General features: G+C 48.6%; 1 pseudogene and 1 gene segment (V, D, J or C); both read left to right on the top strand.

Annotated features, from left to right (window-relative positions):
• Positions 1-4,077: 4,077 nt before the first annotated feature.
• Positions 4,078-4,576, top strand: LOC132225729 (immunoglobulin heavy variable 3-23-like; the record flags this gene model as incomplete). The annotated part of the segment is given in 2 exon segments: positions 4,078-4,164; positions 4,260-4,576. Coding segments are annotated over 2 exon segments (363 nt in total), but the record flags the coding sequence as incomplete, so codon positions are not given.
• A 16,434-nt stretch (positions 4,577-21,010) lies between these two features.
• LOC132225742 (immunoglobulin heavy variable 3-48-like) lies at positions 21,011-21,497 on the top strand (annotated as a pseudogene).
• Positions 21,498-25,350: the final 3,853 nt, after the last annotated feature.

The raw sequence follows: 25,350 nt of genomic DNA, 5'->3' as shown, positions 1-25,350 counted from the left end.
TGTTTCAAGAGACCTGGCATATATGGCATATGGTTCTTAATATGTTTGCTCACCTTCTTGGCGCTGTGTTTTAACCAAAGTCACCTCTCCGAGAAAGGTTGAATCCCCAGGTAGGGATTTTCCCCTGAAGTTAGGGAGGGAATAAAACCCCTCAACTAAGTGCCAGGCGGGTAATTAATCCCTTTAACTACGAACAATCATGCTTAAACTACATAATCTTTTCTCCCTGGAATGGAGATAAGAAACGCCCTAACCTTTGTAATAGAGATTGATAGGATTGAATCAACTGGTATAAATACAGTTGTAACAAGACAGAAACACTCAGAACTCAGAATCTAGAGACAGCAAGAGACAGAACTCAGAACACAGAACTAAGAACACAGGGCTTGGAAGACAGGACCAAGAGAGACAGAGCCTAGGCACAGAACCTACAAAGAGCGTTCTCTGGGGACAAAAGAGCTTCGCTGGAGAGAGCATGCCGGAGGATCCTGGAGAGGGACTGGCCTCGGAGCCTAGAGACAGAGCCTAGCGGGAGAACATGGCAAGGGATCCTGGACTGAACCTGACTACAGAGATTGGCAGGAGAACCTGACTGGAACCTGGACACTGAACCTGACTGGAGAGCATGGACACAGAACTTGGCTGGAGATTGTGGCTAGAGATCCTGGCAAGGCTGCTGATCAACTGAACGCTGTCTCCATGTCCTTCCTTCTTCGCCGACTCCGTCCATACTTTGGGGACCCCTGGACCCGCTGGGGCAGGACCCCGGCAGGAGACAACATTCAGACTTGTAGGTCTGCTTGGTGCTGGTGTCTGGATGATCGGGACTGAGTGAGACAGGCTGGACACACCCTGGAGCTCTCCCATGGTCCCTCCCCAGCTGGCCATCCTCCCGTGTCCCTTCCCAGACCTAAAGGTCACCGAGAGGGTGCCTTGGCCTGGCCTGTGTCCACTCGTAATCTGGAACCCTTCAGGAGATGTCAGAGAGCCAGTTTTGGTCAATCCCTGCAGGCCGGCCTAGGCACCAGACTGGTGCATGAATTTCCCCAAACATTCGTTCTTTTTTTTGGAGAGGGTGGTAGGCACCAGACTGGTGCACGAATTTCCCCAAACATTCATTCTTTTTTTGGAGAGGGTGGTATCGGTTGATGAACCTCAGGAGATCAAACAATGAGAAAACAGGTCATTGAAATGAAAAGTATTTCCAGTGATGTCTTCGAGCCTTGTCTACCGGGGCTGGGTTAATATTTTCAGGCTTAAGGTCTTTTTCTTTGACTTTCTCTGTTTAATATATTTTTACTAAAAGCCCAGGTTTATAGCTCGATCGCCAGTAGGGGGCGTGTGTGGGGCGGCCAATCCATGATTCCCTTTAATGCAACCATGGATGTCCTGAAATTGATTTCTGGGGCTCCCTCCGGCTCCCCTCCAGTCTCCTCTTGCTGGTGCAATGGTATATGAATTTTATGATCGCTGGGCTTTGTTTGGGGCTGTTTAGTGCTAAGCACAATTAAAAAACCAAATGCACACAGAGCTAGACGCTAAAGCCACGATTATCTCTCATCATGGATGTTTCTCTCCCTCTCGATTTCCCTTCCTCTCTAAGTCAATAAAAACATTTAAAAAAAATATTAGCAATGGCTGCATTCAGATGGCATGCACATTGTTTTAAAATAGTTTATTATTTTTTTGCTTTAACATACCAGGTGGGTAGTCATTTAAAGACGACCTAGCGCCTGTGCTGGTTTTGCTCAGTGGATAGAGCATCGGTCTGCGAACTGAAGAGTCCCCAGTTCAATTCCCGGTCAAGGGCCCATGCCCGGGTTGTGGGCTCGATCCCCAGTGGGAGTCGTGCAGGAGGCAGCAGGTCCATGATTCTCTGTTATCATCACTGATGTTTCTCTCTCTCTCTCCCTTCTTCTCTAAAATAATATATATATATATATATATATATATATATATATATATATTTTTTTTTTTTTTTAATAAAAGAGCCCACGCCTCAAGATCTGTCATGTGTCGCACTGCAGACACTCTGTCTCATGTCCCCTTTGGGCTCGATTCCTCCAAGGGCAGTATGAGGGTGACATTTGAATTATGTTTTTTTTCACCCCTTCTTTCTTTTTTCTTTTTTCTTTTGCTTCTCCTAAATGCCAACAGGCAGATGTCTGACATTTCCTTAGGACCCCATTCATCTTTCCTTCCTAATTGGGGAAGTGTTTGCCTCAATCCAGGTCATTGAGCTGGGAGTTTTTTTTTATTTTTATTTTATTTTTTCAGAGAGGAATGGAGAGGGAGAGAGTTAGTAACATCCATGATGAGAGAATCATGGATCGGCTGCCTCCTGCACGTCCCTCACTGGGGATCAAGCCCACAACCTGGGCATGTGCCCTGGACCCAGAATCAAACCCGGGAACCTTCATTTCGCAGGCCAACACTCTATCCACTGAGCCAAACTGGTTAGGGCCATTTTGACCTTTTTAAAGGGTGGAAAGGCCTTGAAGCATCTCAGCACTCATGTCACAGTTGGAATTACAACTCACCTCACCATTCTTTCCACATTGTCCCTGTAAATGCAGACTCTGACTAATGAATGAAGATTGTAGGTAAACAACCTGTTTGTATAAGAATTTTAGGAACAAATTTTACAAGGTATGAACTCTGACGTTCCCAGTTCTGGCAGATTTGATGACCTTCAACCTTAGAACCAGGAGGACAAAGTCTAGGATGACGCACACTGGAGCGTCACCTGACCACTTGCAAGATCCTTATCAGATTGGACTGTGCCTGTCAACACGTAGAGCACTTCTCAAGCCCCGCCCCCTGACCTTTTTTCTCTGTGTGGCCTCTCCCTCCTTATAAAAGCCTCTGACTGCACTTAGGAATTGCTTTCCATGTTCCCCCCTCACCTCAGCTTGGTTTTCAAAGAATGCGGCAAAACGCAGTCCTCCTGGCCTTCAATGGGGTCACAGGCCACAGATAAGCAGCCTCACTGAGGGCAGCTCACAGATGCCACGTGAGGAACAGCAACCCCACACCCTTCAGAGAGCGGGTGCTGGCTGCCGACTCAGCTTTAGAGAAAACCAGGCAGAGACAGTGCTGGTCCCAGACTGAACTTTCCAAGGGGTGGGGGCCTCTTGCCCAGAGGAACAAGTGATCACAGTCCCAGGTTTCTGTGTCCATCTGTGCTCACCTGCCTAGGGCTGTGGGAGGTTGGACACAGGGGCCACTCTCCTCTGAGAGGGAGGTGCTCACCTGCCCCCAAGGATGACGCGGTGCCTCAACTCTCTACCCAGGGTTTTGTTCCAAGAGCCATCATATTTCATTTTTATCATTTTTTGTAATTATTTAATTGTTATTATTTATTTAATTTTTATTATTAATTTTTTCATTAATCCTCACCTGAGAATATTTTTTCATTGGTTTTTAAGGAGAGTGAGAGAGAGATGGAGAGACAGAGAGGAACATTGATATGAGAGAAATACATGGATTGATTGCCTCCTGGACCAGGCCCGACCCGGGAAAGAGCCTGCAAGCAAGGCTAGTGCCCTTGACCAGAACCCAACCTGGGACCATTCAGTCTATAGGCACACACTCTATCACCTGAGCCAAACCATTCTTCAAGTTCTGTGGAGGATCTGATTGTGTCAAAAAAAAAAAAAAAAGATAATTTTTCAGTCTCAAAATAAAAGCATCATTCAAAGAAAAATCTTATTCCAAAACCCCAGAAAGTCGACATGGCCCATGGTGGGGAAAGGAGAGCGAGAGGAAGTCCCATCCATGTGCCTCTGGGTCCTCATCAAAACCCCAGGAAGGAGGACTCTCAATCCTGGAAGCTGCCCCCAAAGGAATGGGGTCGGGGTGACGGGTCTCGGGAAAGGAGGGAGGGAGGGGGGTCAGGACGGGACATCTTGTGGCCAGCATCCTTGAGTCCTTTCCCATCTGGGGTCACCACTAGGATGACAAGGTTAGGCATGCAGCCCAGGGTCACAGCTGCACCTTATATGCAGACTCCATGCAAATGGGGCTCTCCCCCTGCTCATAAAAGGGGGCCCCTGCCCGGCATGTTGGGGAGACACCCAGAACCCAAGCGCCTGAGACAGGACCCCAGCGGCTCCACCATGGACTTGGTGCCAAGCTGCGTTTTCCTCCTGATCATTTCTCAAGGTCATTCTCAGGAGTGGGGAGCGCTGAGACCTGTGCCTGTGCCTGTTGGAGCTTCCATGTGATTCTCAGTCCACCTTGTGTCTCTGTGTTTGCAGGTGTCCAGTGTGAGGTGCAGCTGGTGGAGTCTGGGGGAGGCCTGGTGCAGCCCGGGGAGTCTCTGAGACTCTCCTGTGCAGCCTCTGGATTCACCTTCAGTAGCTACCTGATGAGCTGGGTCCGCCAGGCTCCAGGGAAGGGGCTGGAGTGGGTCTCGCGCATTAGTAGTAGTGGTGGTAGCACATACTACGCCAACTCCGTGAAGGGCCGTTTCACCATCTCCAGAGACAACGCCAAGAACTCGCTGTATCTGCAAATGAGCAGCCTGAGAGCCGAGGACATGGCCGTGTATTACTGTGCAAGAGACACAGTGAGGGGAAGTGAGTGTGAGCCCAGACACTAACCTCCCTGAGGAGACAGCAGGGCTGGGCTGCAGGGAGCACCCAGGACACAAGGGGGCGCTCAGGACCAGCAAACCCAGGGTCCCAGCCAAAGGCTGTCCCTGGAGGGTTGTGCAGGCTTCCTATTGGGGTCAATGCTTTCTTCCCTCCTAGTGTCCCTGGGGCAGTTCCTCTTCCTTCTTTGTGTCTTTAATTAGATTCTCTGCAGAAAAAAATCAGGAAGTGGCTGTGTGTCAGATCCCCTTGACTTCTGATCTGGGTCCTTCCTGTCACCAGGTCCCTGATGGTCGCTCTCTGGTTTGACAAGGCAAACATTGTAGGGATTCTGGTCCCCTCACTGAGACCTAAGTCCACCACGCTCAAAACAGTGCTGAGCGGGGAACACGGAGTCCAGGCCCCAAACCTCACCTGAGTGTGACCAGCCCCTCGCTCTGCCCCAGGAGTAGCCCTTTGGGGGCAGTTAGCTGCTTGCCTCTCACTGACATGGCTGCACATGGAGGTGTAGGGTCAGACCCTGTGGCACTGCCCCTCTGAGATCCTGGAAGTGCCTACCTCTCCCTGTGCCCCAGATGGGGGCTGGACTCCCTGCTGGGTGCTACTCCCCGTGGGTCTCAGAACCTGGTCCCAGGGGACGTGTCCCAACACCAGACCGGCTTCCCCTGGGGAACCACCTGCATCCTGAGAACCTGCTGAAGGGAGACATGTCCCACCCACCTCTGCTGTGCCTGCAGCTCCGCAGACACCACCCCATCCTCACCCTCTGTCCCCTGCCGCCCACACTCTCACCCCATGGGGCCTGCATAGGGTGTCCTGAGTGGATGTGTCTGCCCTCTCCTTCCCCCACTTGTATGTTTTGCCTTAAATGCAGCCCCATGTCATCCCCTCATGGCCATCTCCTGTGCCAGGCCCTCCCTCTGCCGTCCTCTGAGCCCACATGCAGTGCCCATGTGTGATGTCAGTCCGTGGCGGCCCCTCCTGTTTCAGGTGGAGACACAGCTGAGCCCTGAGCTCAGAGCACCTCCTACAGCTCACACCTGTGCCGAGGGAACCTCCCAGGGGCCTGCAAGCTGCAGAGCATCATGGTGGACAAGCCTGTAGCCACTGGGGTCATAGAGCAGTCAGTGAAGGCCTGGGGCCTGGTCACCTATGATATTGCCAACGCCCTGCTTACCAGAGCCCAGGTACAGAGGGAGCTCCGTGAATCCTAAATGTACAGGAACAGCCATGCCAGCATGGCTAACAGATTGATTGTCAATGTATGAACCAGGAGGTCAAGGTGCAATTCCCAGTCAGGGCACATGTCGGGGATACGGGAAACATCCCCAGAGTGGGGCATGCAGGAGGCAGCCAACCAATAATTCTCTCTCATCATTGATGTTTCTATCTCTCTCTCCCTTCTTCTGTGAAAGCAATTAAATTTTTTAAAAATAAATAAATAAATACATAAAAATGTTGCAGATTTGATTTGCAGTAGAGTTATATATGGGAGGCAACTGATCAGTATTTCCCTCTCACATCAATGTTTCTCTCCTTCTATCTCTCTGCTTTGCTTTCCCTCTAAAAATGAATGAATATATCCTTGGGTGAGGATAAAGAAAACAATATTTATATCTATACCTTTATATACAATTACAAATACATCTACATCTACATCTTTATCTATAAATTAATGAACATAGTCTTAGGTGAGGATAAAGAAAAGAAGATCTATCTATGTATATCACCATATCTATATCTATATCTATATCTATACCTATATCTATATATATAACTATATCATCTAAAACAATAAAAGCAAATATACTAACTAGACTGGATGTCCTTCTGGACGTACTTCCAGATGCAGCCACAGAGGTAATGGGGCCGAGCTCCTTTCACAAATTTCCTGCATCCGGTCTCTAGTATATCTATATTCATGGGAGGAGAGGCTGGGATTTTATCCCTAAGGAGTCACTGATTGTGCCACATCCTTTTTCCTGACCCCCTCCTGCAGCATAGCCCCTGGTGTGGAAGGAGAGGTCCCTGGGCACGGTGACCAGGACCCTAAGGAGGGTCTGGTTCTCTGAGGGCACAGTCAGCACCTCCTTCTAGGAGAAGCTCCAGAGACCAGGACCTCCCTCACCTCTTGCCCTTTGTATGTGCAGACACCTCCCATATGCAAATGCCAACACGGCCACCAGACACACAGACAGTTGGCGTCCACTTAAATGCAGGGCCTCCTCACTCTGGAGAATACTTTCTGGGGGACCAGGATCTCACCTGCAAGACATGACTCCCATGTGGCTCTTCCTCTTCCTGCTGTCAGCTCCCAGATGTGAGTGACTTGGGGCTTAGAGGTGAGGAGATGGGGATCCTGCATCTGAGCCCAGGACTCACTGTGTTCTCTCTGTCCCAGGTGTCCTGTCCCAGGTGCAGCTGCAGGAGTCGGGCCCAGGAGTGGTGAAGCCCTCGCAGACCCTCTCCCTCACCTGCACTGTCTCTGGATTCACCATCACAACCAGTGGTTACTGCTGGAACTGGATCCGCCAGCCCCCAGGGAAGGGGTTGGAATGGATGGGGTGCATATGCTATGAGGGTAGCACTTACTACAGCCCCTCCATCAACAGCCGAACCTCCATCTCCAAAGACACATCCAAGAACCAGTTCTCCCTGCAACTGAGGTCTGTGACCACGGAGGACACGGCCGTGTATTACTGTGCGAGACACACAGTGAGGGAAAGTCAGTGTGAGCTCAGACAATAACCTCCCTGAGGAGACAACAGGGCTGGACTGCAGGGAGCGTCCTGGACACCAGGGGGCGTTCAGGACCAGGAACAGGCTGGCACCAGGAGCAGGTGGAGAGTTGAGCAAAGATACCATGTCCTGCTCCGTCTTAAATTAGTTTTGCTCCGGGGCTAAGCCATAGAGCTCACAGAAAGCCCTGTCCTAGGTCTAGTTTTAGGGATTGTATATGTGAACAAAAAGGGGGCTCTGTCCTAAATCTGACAAAAATCAGTGACTGACAGGAACCTCAGAGGAGGCTCTCATCACGTATCCTACCTGGGCAGTCCTGGGGGGTGGGCACGCTCCAGGCCTATGACTTCTTTACTAAAAGGCCCATCTTTGCCTTAAGCACCCCGTCCATTGTTCCTGTGCATCTGGGTTAACACACCTGACATCAGCATGACCACCCTCAGGAGAGCACCTCCTGTTCACTATCCTGGCACCCAGTCTCCGCCTTGCTCTCTCCCACCTCCATGTCACTCCTCACCTTCCCTCCTTAACTGCAAATGCACAAACGCAGCTGCAAAAGGTTATTCTCCAGAGCATTTGAGGTCTTGCTCCCCAATAGTTGTCGTCACTTTGGCTCCAATAAAATCTTATAAATCATTGTCTACATGTTTCCACATTTCTTACATCAACATGTTGTCTTTTCTGCATCTACCACATACGTTCATACACGTTTCTTCCCCATGTGGAGAGGGAAGTACACACAATTATTAAAAACCTGCTACCTGTACAGGATGAGTTCAAATGAGTTCACAGGTGCTGGAGATGAGACAAGTTTGCTGTTGGTTGTCATGGACGTAAGTGTCCCGTCTTTTTCCTGCCAAGCAGGTGTGACTGGGAGGTTGACCTATGAACCAGGAGGCCACAGTTTGATTCCTTGGTCAGGGCACATGCCTAGGTTGCAGTCTTTTTCCCCAGGGGTTGGGGGGCAAGAGGCAGCTGATCAATGATTCTCATCATTGATGTTCTCATCACTCCATTTGCCTCCCCTCTGGAATCAATGAAAGTATATCAATAAGGAGAAGGAAAGAAAAGGCTTTCCCAGCTGTGCTGTTTCCCCCTGTGACACTCTGGCAGGGATAAAGAATTTCCATTAGTAAAGAATTCTGCCTCCAACTTGCTCCATGGTAGAACAGGTTGAACAGCTTGATATCCCATCTGAGTTATTAACTGCTCTCCCTTGCTGGTAATAACACACGCTTATAAACCTTCTAAAACATCCAGGTCCCATAAGTTGATTGCAATTCCAGAGACTATGTAGGGCTGAAACCAAACTGTTTAGTAGACACTGGAGCAGATGTTAGTGTTTTTTTGTGCTTTTTAAAAAATATATATTTTATTGATTTTTTTTTACAGAGAGGAAGGAAGAAGAATAGAGAGTTAGAAACATTGATGATGAGAGAGAAACATCGATCAGCTGCCTCCTGCACGCCCCCCTCTGGGGATGTGCCCACAACCAAGGTACATGCCCTTGACCGGAATCGAACCCGGGACCCCCCAGTCCTCAGGCTGACATGCTATCCCCTGAGCCAAACCGGTCACGGCAAGATGTTAGTGTTATTAGTAAAGAATTCTGCCTCCAACTTGGTCCATCGTAGAACAGGTTGAACAGCTTGATATCCCACCTGTAAAGAATTCCCCTGCTGGTTGAATCGGCAAAAAAATCCGCAACATAAAATGTGCCACTTTGAAGTCATTGACATGAGAACCTCTAAGCCTGTGGAGGATATTTTTTTTTTTGGGGGGGGGGGGACAATTCAGAGCATTTTATTCGTTAATCCGTTTCATTCCATAATGCACCATCTTGTTCCTGATACCATTAATACTACTGTCATTGTTTCCCTTGGAGAGGACCATACCTCTAAAAAATCTGAGTTGGATTTCCATCGATTAACTATAACAGATTGTACCTTACCAAAAAGCAAACCCTAAAAGCTAAGATGGAGGTGGTATAGGTAAGGACTTTCAGTGAAAGGGTGGGTGCACAGGCAGACCAACAAGAACATTCGGTACGTGGCTTAACCCAGATGACAGGGAGAGAGCACCAGCACAGTCAAGGCCTTCATGAAGGTAGCTAGAAGTTCCCTGCCAGCCAAGTAGCTTGGTGTGCAGAATGGAAAGATACATCCTTTTCCTATTAGCTACTCAAACCCAAGCAGAGAATATGAAATAATGAATAACTAGACTAGAGGGTCGTGACTTTCCAGGAAACAGAAAGGTGGAGTAAGCACACCATCCCCCGATAAGAGTGAGGTGATGTCAGTGCAGGGAAAGGTTGGGTACCTTCTTTAAGTTGGTTTTTGGCAGTTTGGTCTGTGAGCAATCAAGATGGAGACGGAGGCTCTCCCAAAGGGGAACGTCTGCAGAAACCAGAGTAGCTGAGCCCGACCATCTGTGATGCCTTTAGACTTGCACTTACCATGGCACACAAGGACTCTCCACGTGAATCAGCCACGATCCACACCCATTGCACAGAAGGGTGTGATGATGGTCCACCAAATACTGAGTGACGGGGTTCAGGGGCTCAAGGCTCTGATAAGGAATAAACTGAGGCCACATGTAATAACCAAGGAGAGGGTGATGACCGTGAGCCTGAACAGACTGTCCCCTGGAAGTAAGCCTCATCTCCTGCTGCCTTCCCCCTCGCTGCAGCTCACCCCCTGGAGAATATTTTTTAAGAGTTTATTTGAGCCAAACTTAATAACCAGAACAGGGAGCAGAGCTTTTTCTGTCCACTCCAGGGAGCGCAGGCCTAGATCTCAACAGCACAGTAGCCATCACTCTGACTCCCCTTATGACACAGCAAGCTGTCCCTACAGGAATTTTGGGGCCTGTGCCTCTGGGAACATTAGGATTAGTCTTAGGAAGAAGTGGAAACACTCTGAAAGGACAAACTGTTTTGCCTGGAGTCATAGATTCAGACTATGAGGGAGAAATCAAAGTAACACTAGAATGCAAACATATTATGCAAATTACTCCAGGACAAAGAATTGCTCAGCTCCTACTTCTACCTTCTATTCAGCAGGTTGAAGCTATAAATAGAAAAAGAGGAACACAAGAATTTGGAAGCTCAGATATCTATTGGATACAGGAAATTAGCAAAACCCATCCTATGATCAATTTAAGAAGAGAGGGAAAACTGTTTAAGGGTTTAGTAGACACTGGAACAGATGTTAGTGTTATTAGTAAAGAATTCTGCCTCCAACTTGGTCCATGGTAGAAGCTATGGGCTCTATTACGGGAGTTGGAGTTCCTGATAATACGCAATGTAGTGCTGCAGTGTTAAAGTGGCAAGACGAAGAAGGACAGACAGGATGGTTTCAGCCCTACATAGTCTCTGGAATTGCAATGAACTTATGGGACTGGGATGAAGGTTTGCAAGCTGTGTTATTACCAGCAAGGGACAGCAGTTAATAACTCAGATGGGATATCAAGCTGGTCAAGGCTTAGGAGAAAATAATCAGGGAACTAAAGCACCCATTCAAGCCAAAGGAAACCCAGGAAGATGAGGATTAGGATATCAGCCTTTTTAGGGATGGTCACTGCTCAGTCTCCTCGCCCCCATGCTGATCCTCCACAATAGAAAGATGATAGACTTATATGGGTGGATCAGTGGCCATTAACCAAGGAGAAATTGGGTCATGTTCATGAATTACTACAGGAACAAGTCGTCTCCCAATAGTCCTTGGAATAGGCCCATATTTACAATAACTAAGAAGGTGACAGGAAAGTGGCGATTGTTGCATGATCTTGGAGTGGTTAACGCTACTATGCATACCATGGGAGCTTTACAGCCTGGACTCCCAGCGCCCTCACAAATTTCTCTAGATTGGTCTCTTCTAGTAGTAGATCTTAAGGATTGTTCTTTCACCATTTCCTTGGCACTTCAAGATAATCAGAGATTTGCCTTTTCAGTGCAATCTATTAATAATATAGAGCCTATGAAAAGATATCAATGGAAAATTTTGCCTCAAGGAATGGCCAATAGCCCACCTTATCTCAAAAATATGTAGCTCAAGCTATTCAGCTTTAAGGGACAAATATTCCCAATATTATATTATCCATTACATGGATGATTTGCTCTTAGCTAGTCCACGGGAAGAGCAGACTTTAGCAATATTTTCCCAATTGGAAAAGGAACTCTCTAAAAGGGGCTTAAGGATTGCTCCAGAAAAGGTATAGAAAGAAACGCCTTTCAAATATCTCGGAACCATAATGAAAACCAATATATTAGGCCTCAAAATGTGAAAATATGAAAAGATTGCCTTAAAACCTTAAATGACTTTCAAAAATTATTTGGGGACATTAACTGCTTAAGACCTTATCTGAAAATCTCTATGGGAGAAATGACAAATTTATTTAATATACTTAGGGATGACTCTAATCTTTCCTCACCCCGAACATTAACAGATGAAGCTAGGAAAGAGTTGCAAATAATTGAGCAGGGAATCTCCTCAGCCCAAGTAGTAGGAGTACAGCCTGAATTTCCTTTATTGGGACAGATTAATCCTACTGCAAATAGTCCCACTGGAGTCATCTTCGAAATTAAAACTCTCCTACTATTATTGAGTGGATCCACCTATGGCATCAATCATGTAAAACTGTGGTTACATATAGAATGCTCATTCCTCAATTAAATATCTCAACTCAGAAAGTGCTGCAGGCAGCTTAGAGGAGAAGAACCCCAATTCATCTACCTTCCCCTCACTGGGAAGCAATTAGAAATGTTATTTCAGACTGATTTGAATTGGCAAATTAGACTAAGTGCATATTCAAGGGAACTTAGTTGTCACCTACTAAAAAACAAATTACTACAATTTTTATATTACACCCCTATTATTATACCAAAAAATACTAAGCATAAAGCTATTCCTGGAGCATTAACTGTTTTTTTCTGCTGGTTCATCTAATGGTAAAACATACAATGAATTCAAAACAAGTCATCCAGACCGGTCATACTTCTGTCCAAAGAATTTAATTAGAAGCTATCAAGGCTGCATTGCAGGATTTCCAAGAGCCTCTTAATATGACTTCTTTTTTTTTATTTTTTATTTTATTAAATCTTTATTGTTCAGATTATTACATTTGTTCCTTTTTTTTCCCCCCCATAACTCCCCTCCTCCCAGTTCCCGCCCCACCCTCCGCCCTCACTCCCCACCCACTGTCCTCATCCATAGGTGCACGATTTTTGTCCAGTCTCTTCCCACATCTCCCACACCCCTTTCCCCCCCAAGAATAGTCAGTCCATTCCCTTTCTATGTCCCTGATTCTATTATAATCAACAGTTCATTCTGTTCATCAGATTATTAATTCACTTGATTCTTAGATTCACTTGTTGATAGATGCATATTTGTTGTTCATAATGTGTATCTTTACCTTTTTCTTCCTCTTCCTCTTCTTAAAGGATACCTTTCAGCATTTCATATAATCCTGGTTTGGTGGTGATGAACTCCTTTAGCTTTTCCTTATCTGTGAAGCTCTTTATCTGACCTTCAATTCTGAATGATAGCTTTGCTGGATAAAGTAATCTTGGTTGTAGGTTCTTGGTATTCATCACTTTGAATATTTCTTGCCACTCCCTTCTGGCCTGCAAAGTTTCTGTTGAGAAATCAGCTGACAGTCGTATGGGTATTCCCTTGTAGGTAACTGAGTTTCTTTCTCTTGCTGTTTTTAAGATTCTCTCTTTATCTTTTGCTCTTGGCATTTTAATGATGATGTGTCTTGGTGTGGTCCTCTTTGGATTCCTTTTGTTTGGGGTTCTCCGCGCTTCTTGGACCTGTAAGTCCATTTCTTTCACCAGGTGGGGGAAGTTTTCTGTCATTATTTCTTCAAATAGGTTTTCAATATCTTGCTCTCTCTCATCTTCTGGCACCCCTATAATTCTGATGTTGGTACGCTTGAAGCTGTCCCAGAGGCTCCTTACACTATCCTCGCATTTTTGGATTCTTTTTTCATTTTGCTTTTCCGGTTGGATGTTTTTTGCTTCCTCGCATTTCAAATCATTGACTTGATTCTTGCGCTCCTCTGGTCTGCTGTCGGGCGTCTGTATAATATTCTTTATTTCAGTCCGTGTGTGCTTAATTTCTAGTTGGTTCCCCAATATAAGATCGAGGGTCTTATTAGTTTTCGTGTAGATCTCATTAAGTTTATCGGCAGCTTCTAAACAGTTCTTGAGAGACCTTAAAAGTGTGGTTCTGAACTCTATTTCTTCCATTGACAATTTTGTCCTGTTTCTTTGTCTCCGCATTTTGTTATGCTTCCTTGGTGCACCCCCTAGTGGTCTTTGTTTGGAGTCTTATAGATAAATCTTGATTGTTGTAGCTAATTCCAGGGAGGGTTTGACCTCCAGGCCAAGTGGCTATGAGAATCAGCTGTGTCAGCAGTGAGAGAACTTCTGTCCTCTAGGGAGGTGCTAATCTAGCCTTTGCCTGAGGCTATCCGGCAAATGCCTCTGTGCAGGGCTTGGGCGGGGCGGGTCGCACAGGATCAACAGGGTGGGCCGGATAGAGCAGTTATGGCGGCTCTCAGTCCTGTCCCCAGGGGCTCTGCCTCTCTGAGTCCCAGCACCCGCTGCAAAGCTGGGAGAGAAAGCTGCACTCGCTCTGACCGAAGCCAGACAGTCCACTTCTCCCGTTTGAGCCTGGGTCCCTAAAGACTCGCCCAGATCTGGTGCTCAGAGTCTGCGACTCCCTCCCGATTGAAAACAACAACCGCGCCCTCCGCCGCCAGCCCGCTCCACGCACTCCGCACCTCAGAATTTGACTTCAGCACTGCGCCTCCTCTGAGTGTCCGTATGCATTTCTCTTTCCTCCTAGTTGTAGGACTTCCACTCAGCCAGCGTTCCTGTGTTTCTGGGTGATGTCCGTTCCGTGTTTTAGTTTCACTTTTGAAGTAGTTGTTCAAAGCAGCAAACTCCGGCGTTAACCTATGCCGCCATCTTGGTTTCTCCTTAATATGACTTCTGATTCTGCCTATGCTGCTGGCCTGGTAAATAGAATTGAAACTGCTCTATTAAAATAGCTCAGTTACCAAAGTCTATTTATACTATTTAAACAGGTACAGCAAATTGTACAGCAAAGACAATACCCATTTTATATTACTCACTAGAGGCCCAGTGCACAAAAACTTGTGCACTTGGGGGGGGGGTCCCTCAGCCTGGCCTGTGCCCTCTCGCAGTCTGGGACCCCTTGGGGGATGACCACCTGCTGGGTGGGGGTGACCACCGGCCCGGGGGATTGGGCCTAAGCTGACAATCAGACATCCCTCTGGCAGCCCGGCAGCCCTCGGGGGATGTCCACTTGCCAGCGGGGAGCAGACCTAAGCTGCAGTCAGACATCCTTAGCACTGCTGAGGAGGCAGGAGAGGCTCCCACCACCACCGCTGTACTGGCAGCAGGCAGCCTGGCTTGTGGCTGAGCAGAACTCCCCCATGTGGGAGTGCACTGACTACCAGAGGCCAGCTCCTGGATTGAGCGTCTGCCCCCTGGTAGTCAGTGTGTGTCATAGTGACCAGTCATTCCCAGTCTTTCTGCTGTTAGGGTCAGTTTGCATATTACCTTTTTACTATATAGGATAGAGGCTGGTGCATGGGTAGGGGCTGGCTGGTTTGCCCTGAAGAGTGTCCTGGATCAGGGTGGGGGTCCGCATGGGTGCCTGGCCAGCCTGGGTGAGGGGCTGATGGCTTTTTGCAGCTGGTCACACCCCCTTCAGGATGGGGGTCCCCAATGGGGTTCCTGGCCAGTCTGAGTGAAAGGCTGAGGGCCGTTTTCAGGCTGGCCAGCGACTGAAGCTCCCAGCCTCTCCTTTTAATCTGTTTTCTTTTATTCTGGGATTTATTTACCTTCTATAATTGAAACTTTGTTGCTTTAGGAGCTATTGCTTTCGGAGCTCAGAGCCGGGCAGCAGCAGGCGAGGAACCTTGGCTTCCTCCATCACTGGAGCAAGCAAGCCTCCTGCTTGCTTCAGCTGCATGGCTGCCAGCCGCCATCTTGGTTGGCGGTTAATTTGCATATCACCCTGATTAGCCAATGGGAAGCATAGTGAAGGTATGGTCAATTACCCTTTTTGTCTTTCATTAGATAGGATATCAGGGCTCACAGCACATTAACTTGTCCTTTAACAAAAGGAAATGTATATGCTAATCAATTGGTTGCTTTCTTAAAACAGGCTACAGAATCTCATCAGCTTTTACATCAACATGCCAAAATGTTGTCTAAACAATTCTCAATCACTCAACAGCAGGAAAAACAGATTATCAAGAAATGTCCAACTTGCATGTTACATCTGACTCAAGGGCCTAACACAGGAATTAACCTTCAATGCTTGATAAGGAACCATATCTGGCAAATGGATATAACACACTATACTCCTTGTGGACACCTTGGGGGGCATTGCATGTCTCTGTAGACACTTTTTCAAAGGTCCTATGGACTACTGCATCTACAGGGGAAATGGTGAAACAGGTATTAATCATTGCCTAGCTGCTTTTGCCATAATGGCAATTCCAAAAATTATTAAAACTGATAAAGGACATGCATACACAAGATGTCATTTCCAGCAATTTTGTAAAAAGTGGAAATTTCAGCACATTACAGGAATACTATACAATTCCCAAGGACAGGCAATTATAGAATTCCAACATCAGCAGCTAAAATCCCAACTTGAAAAAGAAAAAGGGGGAATAGTGTGAAATCTTCTGTAAGTAAACTACACCAGGCCTTAATTACTTTAAATTTTTTCATTTGTAACGCTGATGGCAAGACACCCATGGAATTACACTGATGTCAGAATAAGCCAAAGGAAAGTGGTCTGGTTAAATGGAAGGATCCTGAGTCTGGTTTAAGAAAGGGTCCCGAGCCCTTGTTAACCTTTGGTTGAAGATATGCTGGTGTATTTCCAGAAAACTCCTCCAAGCGGGTGTGAATTCCTGCAAGGAATATGATACTGAAATATGGATCTGAGAGAGGAACTTACCAGACTAATGAGGACCTTGCACCTAGAGCCTCACCCTGTACCTGTGGCTGCAGACAATCGTCTACTCCAGACACAGATATCAGTAGCCCCAAGCAACACGCTGAAGATAAGGAGTGAGGGGAGAATGAGACAGAGGAGAAACAGTCCAGAGATGACCTGGGGGATGGTGAAGAAGCCTTGCCAGGCTGGCATTCATCAGTTGTGCGATGGTGCAGGCTGCCCTGGACAAACCCAGAGAAGGTCGGAGCTGCATTGTCATTGCCCATCATTAGTCCACTATCCAGAACTCAATATCCTTGCTGTCATGTCACAGGGGACAGAGATTGGGAAGGGGACCCAAAAACAACTGATGGACCAGAAAGGAGCCTACTTCCAACTAGTTCCTTAGCTGCCTGGCAGCAATTTAAAAGGATATGAAAGAACTCCAGCCCTTTCACTGTATCTCCCTACATTTGACTCTTAGCATAACCACCATTGTCTGTCTCATTCTTATGTTTATATGTTTTTTCTAATCTGTAGATATGGAATAAAGAGTCTTAAAGGGACTCAAGTCCTACAGATAACACACACTTTTCAAGATTTATTAAGAGAAGCAAATGTGGGAGTTGCAGGAAGCCACCACTTTCCCAATACTGTCATAAGAGTGCACCAAGGAACATGAAAGGCCGACGGACCTTGGACTTAGCGGAGCTGTGCTGAGATAGTGGTGGCTCAAAGCAATTTCCTGACCTGATAGCCTCAAGTAAATGTTTACTGGAACTTACTGATCTTTACTTACCTTTGAGACGGTCTGTCTGCTACCTATTTCCCATACTTTACTGAGGACAAGATATGTATCTAAAGCTGAATAAAAAGTGGAGCAGCCAGAGTATCTGTGTGCTCTTCACAAAAGAGACAGCCCTAGCCCACAATGCCTTCTAAATTCATATTTCTTGTCCAGTGTTTTCATTTGTGGGTCAGCCCCTTCTTCAGATCCTGAACCCTAGCTCTAAAAGGTTGCCTCATTCATTTTTGCCATAAGCAAATCCGGCCATTGTTCCTGTGCATCTGGGTTGACACACTTTTCACATCAGCATGACCACCGTCAGGAGAGCACCTCCAGTTCACTGTCCTGGCACCCAGTCCCCGCCTTGTTCTCTCCCACCTCCATGTCACTCCTCACCTTCCCTCCTTAACTTCAAATGCACAAACGATGCTGCAAACAGTTATTCTCTAGATCATTTGAGGTCTTGGTCCCCAACATTTCTCATATGTTTGACTCCAATAAAATCTCATAAAACTTTCTTTACATGTTTGGACATTTCTGACATCAACATGTTATCTTTTCTTCATGTGCAACATACGTTCTTACACGTTTCTTCTCCGTGTGGAGAGGGAAGTGCACACAATCGTTAAAAACCTGCTACCTGGACGGGATGAGTTCAAATGAGTTCACAGGTGTTGAAGATGAGACAAGTTTGCTGTTGGTTGTCATGGACGTAAGTGCCCCGTCTTTTTCCAGCCCAGCAGGCATAACTGGGAGTTTGAGCATCGACCTATGAACCAGGAGGTCACAGTTCGATTCCTTGGTCAGGGCACATGCCCGGGTTGCAGTCTCCATCCCCAGAGAAGCCAGGGCAGGAGGCAGCCAATCCATGATTCTCATCATTGATGATCCTATCACTCTACTTGCCTCCTCTCTGGAGTCAAGGAAAGTGTATAAAAAAGGAGAAGGAAAGAAAGGAGGCTTCCCCAGCTGTGCCGGCTCCCCTTGTGACACTCTGGCAGGTTCCCCTGCTGGTTGAATTGGCATAAAATCCACAGCATAAATGAACCACTTTGAAGTGTTGACATGAGAACCTCTAAGCCTGTGGACAATGTTTTTCAGAGTTGATTTACCCAATCTTGATAACCAGAACAGCAAGCCCACCTTTTTCTGTTCCTGGGATTGAGGGTCACCAAGTCTAAGAATGAAATCAGGGACCAGAGATTTAAGCAAAAGCGTGGAACATTTATTACAATCAGATTCAGGCTCCCTGCATGGGGAGGGGCCCACTAATTGGCTGTCCCTGAAGCCTGTGGTCTCGGGGTGTTTATGTGGCACCATCCTGCTCCGTGTCCACCCGTGTGCCCACCTGATTGGCCCCTCATTGTTCTTGCACAACAAGGGACCTGCAAGTCCCTGTTCCCTTGTGTGCATTCACCTTACTGTCCCAGGCACTTCCTCGTTTCCCAGGCCTCCCGCTATGAGTCCAGAAACATTCTGTTATGTCTGCCTGGTTGGTCCCTGTGGGTAGGCTGCTCAGACTGCCCAGTCTGCCCTGCCTACCCTCCACCTGCCTTTGTTTCCCATGGACCCTACCCTGTCTGCCTGCCCTTCAAGCTAAGTCCTCTCAAAGCCACCCCTTCTGGACGTGTGTCTGGGGTCTTTCAGGAACAGGAAGCTCGTCATCCTGAAACACAGGCTCTCCTTACAAACACCAGAGTCACTGCTCAGCCTGGGCCCCTCCTCCCGCCTCTGCTGGCCTGGGATGGGCGCTGCCCCCTCTGTTTTCTCTGTTGTTGGTAGATTACTGGGAGGTTGCTCTTCTCCCTTCTCATTCTCTGTTTGTTCAAAAGCAGTCACTGAGCAGAAGGGGCAGAAGCAAAAGGTGGTGTAGGCAGCTCTAAACTCCTGTTCCTCCCCCAAAAACATCAAAAAACAAACCGACACTATCAGAACTGGCATCAGTCAGGCTCTCAAACACAGTCAGAGACCTGCAGCAAGTGAGCAAACCCTAACTCAAGTACATGCTACTCAGAGAGGGAAGGAAACTGGGGTGTGACTCAGAGGTTCAGCATCCACCCAGGAACCACAATGTCACAGGATGATTTCTGCTCAGGGCACATGTCTCGGTTGCGGGCAGGGTCCATGGGACACAAAGGCAGGTGGATTGTAGGCAGGGCTGACCTGGCAGTCTGAGCAGCCCAACCACAGAAACCAACCAGGCAGACATAACAGAATGACTTTAGACTAAGAGCAGGAGGCAGCCCATTCACGTTTGTCTCTCTAGATGTTTCTACCTCTCTATCCCTCTCCCCTCCTCTCTCTCTAAAATCAATTTTAAAAACCACATTTTAAAAAAGGAAGAGAGCCCTAACTGGTTTGGCTCAGTAGATAGAGCGTCAGACTGTGGACTCAAGGGTCCCAGGTTTGATTCTGGTCAAGGGCATGTACCTTGGTTGCAAGCACATATCCAATAGGGAGTGTGCAGGAGGCAGCTGATCGATGTTTCTAACTCTATCCCTCTCCCTTCCTCTCTGTAAAAATTCAATCAAATATTAAAAAAATAAAAATAAAAATAAATAAAAAAGGAAGAGAGAAGTAAGGCTTTATGATATTTTACCTGCACATGCCCACACCCTCCCCAATGTGATTGCACTTTCCAAGTGGTGGTAGTCGCCTTCCCAGAGGAACAAGTGACCACAGTCCCAGATTCCTGTGTCCGTCTGTCCTCACCTGGGGCTGTGGGAGGATGGACAAAAGTGGCCGCTCTCCTCTGAGAAGGGAGGTGCTTACCTGCACCCGAGGATGACTGGGTGCCTTAACTCTCTACCCTGGATTTTGCTTCCAAGAGCCAACGTATTCCTTTTTATATCTTTTTTCATCCTCACCCAAGGATATTTTTCCATTGCTTTTCAGGGAGACAATGGAAGGGAGGGAGGGAACGAGAGAACCATTGATGTGAGAGAAACACATCAATTGAGTGCCTCCTGCACAAGCACTGACCACGGAGAGGGTCAGGGAGGAGCCTACAACCCAGGTACATGCCCTTAACCAGAATCGAACCCTAGACCCTTTGGTTCCCAGGGGTATGCTCTATCGACTGAGCAAAACCGGCCAGGGCTAGGACTGCATTTTATTTACTTATTTATTTATTTATATCTAATAATTTTTTATTGTTGAAAGTATCACATATGTTCTCCTTTTTCGCCCATTGACCCCAGACAGCCAGACAGCCCCACCACCCAAATGGGATCCATTTTTAAATTATGGAAATTCTCTCGTTTTGAGAGGCTGGGAAACAGGACTTTAGCACACGAACAGCAGGGAGGTTGAGTGAAATGTGTGCTTTCGGGAGGCAGCTGTGTGCTTGTGAGAGTGGAAGCAGGTTTGAGACGGAGGCTGCGGCCACAGCGTCCAGCCCAGCCTCTCCTGCCTCCTCACATGTAGAGGTTCAAGTTTTGTGGAGGATCTGATTGTAGAAAATAACAGAGAGAATCTTTTAGTCTCAAAATAAAAGCATCACCCAATGCACATTCTTATTCCCAAACCCCAGAAAGGCAGCATGGCCCACAGCGGGTGAAGGAGAGTGAGAGGAAGCCCCATCCACGAACCTCTGGGGGAGCACCCCTGGGTCCTCATCAAAACCCCAGGAAGGAGGACTCCCAATCCTGGAAGCTGCCCCCAAAGGAATGGAGTCAGGGTGACGGGTCTCAGGAAAGGAGGGAGGGAGGGGGGTCAGGACAGGACCCCTTGTGGCCAGCATCCTTGAGTCCTTTCCCATGTGGGGTTGCCCCTAGGATGACAAGGTCAGGCATGCAGCCCAGGGTCCCAGCTGCACCCTTATATGCAGACTCCATGCAAATGGTGCTCTCCTCCTGCTCATAAAGGGGTCCCTTAACTGGCCTGTTGGGGAGACACCCAGAACCCAAGCACCTGAGACAGGACCCCAGTGGCTCCACCATGGACTTGGTGCCAAGCTGGGTTTTCCTCCTGATCATTTCTCAAGGTCATTCTCAGGAGAGGGGAGTGCTGAGACCTGTGCCTGTGCCTGTTGGTGCTTCCAAGTGATTCTCAGTTCACCTTGTGTCTCTGTGTTTACAGGTGTCCAGTATGAGGTGCAGCTGATGGAGTCTGGGGGAGGCTTGGTGCAGCCTGGGGGGGTCTCTGAGACTCTCTTGTGCAGCCTCTGGATTCACCTTCAGCGACTATCACATGAACTGGGTCCCCCAGGCTCCAGGGAAGGGGCTGGAGTGGATCGCATACACTAGTTATGGTGATGGTAATCCCATATACTACTCCGAGTCTCTGAAGGGCCGCTTCACCATCTCCAGAGACAACGCCAAGAACTCGCTGTATCTGCAAATGAGCAGCCTGAGAGCCGAGGACACGGCCATGTATTACTGTGTGAGAGACACAGTGAGGGGAAGTCAGTGTGAGCCCAGACACAAACTTCCCTGCAGGAAGATCTCTGACCACCAGGGAGCTCTCAAGGTCCCTGAACACAAGGCCCATCACAGCAGCAAGTGCATTTGGAGGTCTGGTTCCTGTGTGGTTTCCTCTTCATGTCACAGTTTCCCTCAGGGAACCTCTAGATCCTGATTCTTCGCTGACGTCTGAGTCTCTGAGTGAGAAAGTCTGTTGTAAAGTGAGACAACTATCTCCTGTGAACAAAAGGCAGAGTCTCTTTCATACACACTTGGGCCATAATGAGTTTTATCATCAAATCTTCTGACCCACGTCACCTGAATCTAACAAGAGGCTCCAGTGACTCCACAGTGCAGCTCCCCTGAATGCTGGACTGTGGGCACCACATATGTGTTAACCCAAAGCTGTAGAAGAAGGACCCACAGGTTGACAGTCCTGGTCTTGTCCTCATGCTCACAGCACCCAGAGGAGTGGGCACCATGCAGAAGCAGAGGCACAGCAGCTGGTACAGATGTTCATGACACACACACACCAAGGGGACGTGGGGTGGTTATTATGCTCCTGATTGGACCCCTGAGAAGCACTGGAAAGATCACTCAGCAAGTCAGACCTGCTTGGATGGAGACTGGAAAGGAGAGGGAGCAGGGTGTTTATTTTGGCGAGGTGGTGGGGGAGTGGGAGGAATTCTGTTTCCAGGGACTTGTGTGGTTTCAATCTCCCAATAACTTCTACAAAGAAAACTACACTCTCCTCCCTCAAGCCTGGCAGTACTTTCTCTGTGGCTCCTGCAGTCCCATGACAAAGTGAGCTGCCTCATGAACCACCTCCTCCTCAAGGCCCTGCCACCAGCTGGGCAGCCGCCACCAACTCGCCACTGCCATCCCCTCTTGGTCCTCACGTTGCCATGGGCCAGAGCAGGACTAAGCACTTCCAGAGACCTCACTTCTCCCTCCAGGCAGCTGTCAGGCCCAGTTGGCAGCAGCAGAGAAAGGAACTGAGCAAGAGGAGGCGGAGCTGCTGGAAAAGCTCCAGCCCCCAGCCCCTAGGTCCATAGTGCCTGTGCACAGGAATGGACCAGCTGGTGCAGCAGCCGCTGGTGCTTCTGAACCCCAGAAACCTGGTTGGCCTGAACCCCTGCGCCCTCCCCCTCTGGCCGATACTGCTGGACTCCAGCCTGGTGGTGAAGGAGAGGCAGCGGTGCCTCAGGATTCTCAGTGCTTTGGAGGCTTTGAGGTTTGAGTGGACATGTTGACTGCGGATCCCATGACCCGGGTCGCACTGTTCTCAGAGGGCAGCGCTGGTGGGTTCAGATGCAGGGCCTCCATGGAGGAGAAAGAGCAGAACAGAAATCGTGTGAGAACATGGCCACGAGGCCGCACACGCTGGGGAAGGTGTGTGAGCGCAGTGATGGCGCAGCGTCTGTGTCAGCACAGAGAGCATTTGGAGATGGTGGCACTGCGTTTGGGTGGGTTTTCCCCAGGGTCCTGGCTGCTGCACGAGCATGTTTTCTGCGGGCAGGCGGTACCTGGGTTCCCCCAGAGCTACTGGAAGCACTCGGGGCGCAGCATGGCGTAGGCTGGAGGCCACATGCTGTCTCCTGGGGGTCCCTGGAGTGTGTCCTGTGGGAGCCGCTGGGGGCGGCGCAGTGTAGAACCAAAAGGACACGGTTCCGTCCAAGAGCGGAGCAGGAATCATAAGCGCCTCCCAAGGGCTCATCCGAAGTTTTGGAAACGGACATTGGCGCAGTGGTCACTCAGACGAGGAGGCCGAGATGGAGATGGAAACCGCCCTGGAGGCCGAGGAAAGGCTGCAGAAGGCTAAGGGCGGGGTCTGACCACAGTGATGAGATGGAGGAGGCTCCTCCTGAGAGAAGGGTCAGGAGGAAAACGTGCATCTGGGACTGACTTCCGCCCGCTCAGCAGGAGCCCAGAGGCCCAGCGCTGCTGAGGGCGCAGCAGACCCGCTGCAGGTCCTCTTCCTGAACCACCCCGGGGCCTTCGGGTCTCGGGCTCTGACAGGGAAGCAGGGGTGGATGGCAGGAGACATGCTCCTTTCCCAGGAGGCTGAGGGCCGGCTCGCTCCCAATTTTTTCCCCCCGAAAATTCGGGTTGACCTGCACTCCCCAAAAAGGGCGGCCGCAGGAGATTGTTGCAAGGTGGCTGCGGTCTACCAGATGTCCAGGCCCGGACTTGATCTCTGGCGGGGAGGTGGGGGGGTGGGGGGTGGCGAGAGAGAGAGAGAGAGAGAGAGAGAGAGAGAGAGAGAGAGACGACCAGATGGGCCTGCCCGGACTTGGTATGTGGTGGGGAAGTGGGATCACTGGGCCAAATGGGAGTTCCATTTTTACTTTTTAGATGGAAATTCTATACTGTTTTCCATAATGGCTGCACCAGTTTGCCTTGTTAATGGACCAAATAAACTGATGAACAAAAATAGACCCAGAGACATAGAAGCATGAACAGACCATGGAACCTCAGAGTGGAGGGTGGGGAGAGTGGGTGGAAAGAGATCAACCAGTGAACTTGTTTGCATATATGCCTAACCCATGAACACAGACAATGGGGTGGTGAGGGCCTGGAGAGGGAATGGGAGCCAGCAGGGAGAGGATAACGGGTAGAAAAGGGGGAACTATGTAATACTTTCAACAATAAAGATTAGAAAAGAGAGAGAGAGAGAGAGAGAGAGAGAGAGAGAGAGAGAGAGAGAGAGAGAGAGAGAGAACCTCCTGTTCACTATCCTGGCATCCAGTCCCTGCCTTGCTCTCTCCCACCTCCATGTCACTCCTCACCTTCCCTCCTAAACTTCAAATGCACAAATGTAGCTGCAAATGGTTTTTCTCATGAGCATTTGAGGTCTTGCTCCCACACAGTTGTCATCAGTTTGGCTCCAAAAAACTTATAAAATATTCTCTACACATTAGGATATTTCTTATACTAAAATATTGTCGTTTCTTCATTTACAACATACGTTCATACACGTGTTTTCTCCATGTGGAGTGGGACGTTCACACAATTATTAAAAACCTGCTACCTGGGCAGGATGAGGTAGTTCTAAAGTGTTCACAACCCTTTGGTGTGGGCACTGATGTGCCAACCACTGAGCCCCACCAGCCAGGGTCCATGTCTAAATAATGAAAATTCCCACACTTTGTGGGGCTGAGAAAACAGGGCTTTTAGACATGAACAGCAGGAAGTTGAGTGAAATCTGTGGATTGGGGAGGCAGCTGTGTGCTTGTGGCAGGGACAGCAGATTAGAGACAGAGGCTGCAGGCACAGTGTCCAGACCAGCCTCTCCTGCCTCATCACATGTAGCTGTTCGAGTTTCTATAGGGGTAAGAATAGAATGTGGGGGAACCGACTGGAATTGTATGACATAGTCATCCTGCTCTGTTCCCAGTGATTGTTTATTCTGATTGGAGAAGGCGCCTTCTAGCCTGGATGGCAGCCGAACTGGGACCTGGGAGCTCACCTGGAAGTGCAGCTCCTCCTCCCCATTTGGAGCTGCCAATCATCCTGGAGATGAACAACTTTCGTGCAGGAACCAGCCCGCCAGCCCTTGAAGGTCCCAGCCCTCTGCTCCCTGTCACCTGCCCCTTTGGCAGAGCCTTTGGCTACTTCCCACGTAATCTTCTATCCTTTCACTCAGTATAAGCAGCTGGTTTATGGGGGCTCAGAGCAGGTTTGTGTGGGTGACCTGCTGCTCATCCATATTGCCCGCAGCATTGGAATGAATGCCCATATATGATTCACCCCTGTCTCTATACATTTGGCGCAAGGACTGACAGGAATCAGGGACCATGTATTGTCTGATTACATATTCGTGTGTGAAAGATGTGATA

The sequence above is a fragment of the Myotis daubentonii genome, assembly GCF_963259705.1.
Source record: "Myotis daubentonii chromosome 1 unlocalized genomic scaffold, mMyoDau2.1 SUPER_1_unloc_1, whole genome shotgun sequence".
Lineage (NCBI taxonomy): Eukaryota > Metazoa > Chordata > Mammalia > Chiroptera > Vespertilionidae > Myotis > Myotis daubentonii.
This window is presented reverse-complemented; position numbering and strand designations above follow the sequence as displayed.